The sequence below is a fragment of the Cryptomeria japonica genome, chromosome 5 (assembly GCF_030272615.1).
Source record: "Cryptomeria japonica chromosome 5, Sugi_1.0, whole genome shotgun sequence".
Taxonomy (NCBI): Eukaryota; Viridiplantae; Streptophyta; class Pinopsida; order Cupressales; family Cupressaceae; genus Cryptomeria; species Cryptomeria japonica.
The window spans coordinates 642,795,482-642,796,438 of NC_081409.1; the positions used below are offsets into that span (position 1 = coordinate 642,795,482).

At 39.7% G+C, this 957-nt stretch overlaps 1 protein-coding gene across 1 annotated transcript; it reads right to left on the bottom strand.

The window, feature by feature from the left end:
- Positions 1 to 206: 206 nt before the first annotated feature.
- On the bottom strand, positions 207 to 734 carry LOC131049773 (chaperone protein dnaJ 20, chloroplastic-like). Its single transcript, XM_057983841.2, has one exon. The coding sequence runs from the start codon at positions 732 to 734 to the stop codon at positions 207 to 209; it is 528 nt and encodes a 175-aa protein (XP_057839824.2).
- Between the last annotated feature and the right edge of the window lie 223 nt (positions 735 to 957).

Consider the following 957-nt stretch of genomic DNA (forward strand, 5'->3'; position numbering starts at 1 on the left):
GATCTTCCATTAAAAATTAAACTAAAATTTTCTATGGATCATTCTAACACATCTTTTTTTGGATAATCCTTTGGCAATCTCAACAGTTAGCTTCATGATTCAAAATAGCATATATTAGTACAACTTCTGTTCGTCTATACAATTTTACAGATTCAGAAACACGACACAGAATAACACTTTGCAAAGACTAAGTAATGAATTCATTGTTATCTATGGTCGGCGAACTTTTCCTTCCGTCTCCTCATTCTGCTACCCCACGACGAATTACGACCTGATCTTCTTCTAGTCATCTCCCTTAACTGAACTTCCCACAAATGCTTACTACTCTTTTCTCCCACGCAGTCGCTAAATTCCAATCTGTTTTGCAGTCTGCAATCGTAATCATGACGGAGGAGAGGGTTGGATAGAGTTTCATACGCTTCCTGAACTTTGAGAAATAATGCGGTGCATTTTTCTTTCTCTGCAGGCGGGCAAACGTCTGGATGATACTGAAGCGCCATTCGACGATATGCGCTCTTTATATCACGCGCGCTCACATTGTGAGGGACATTTAAAACATCATACAATGATGAACAAGTAGGAGGTTTAGATTGAGACGCCCTAATACTTGTAACTCTTTCAACGGCACATTGCCTTGCTCTTGAACCAACTTTTAGACGCGGTAGTCCTGTGGAAGAACAAACCGTTATAAATTGTGGACTGTGAAAACCTCGAATTGATGCAGTGCGCTCCATCTATGGAAAAATTGTGATTACCAATTAGGAATGGGTTGAGTTGAGATGGGGAATGAGTTTCACATTTATATAGAAGAGATGAACAAAGAGAAGAAAGTGATGGCAACAAGGATAACGTGAATTAGGGCGAGGAAATTTGTTTGGCCGCCTCGTGTTGCCTCGTCTGTAATTTTCAATATTGCTTTAGTTTTGCCGTCCAATCAATCAATCAATGTGACATTGT

Bases quoted from the DNA above. Each gene is read 5' to 3' on its own strand.
- LOC131049773 (XM_057983841.2), bottom strand. From the start codon at position 734: ATGGAGCGCACTGCATCAATTCGAGGTTTTCACAGTCCACAATTTATA.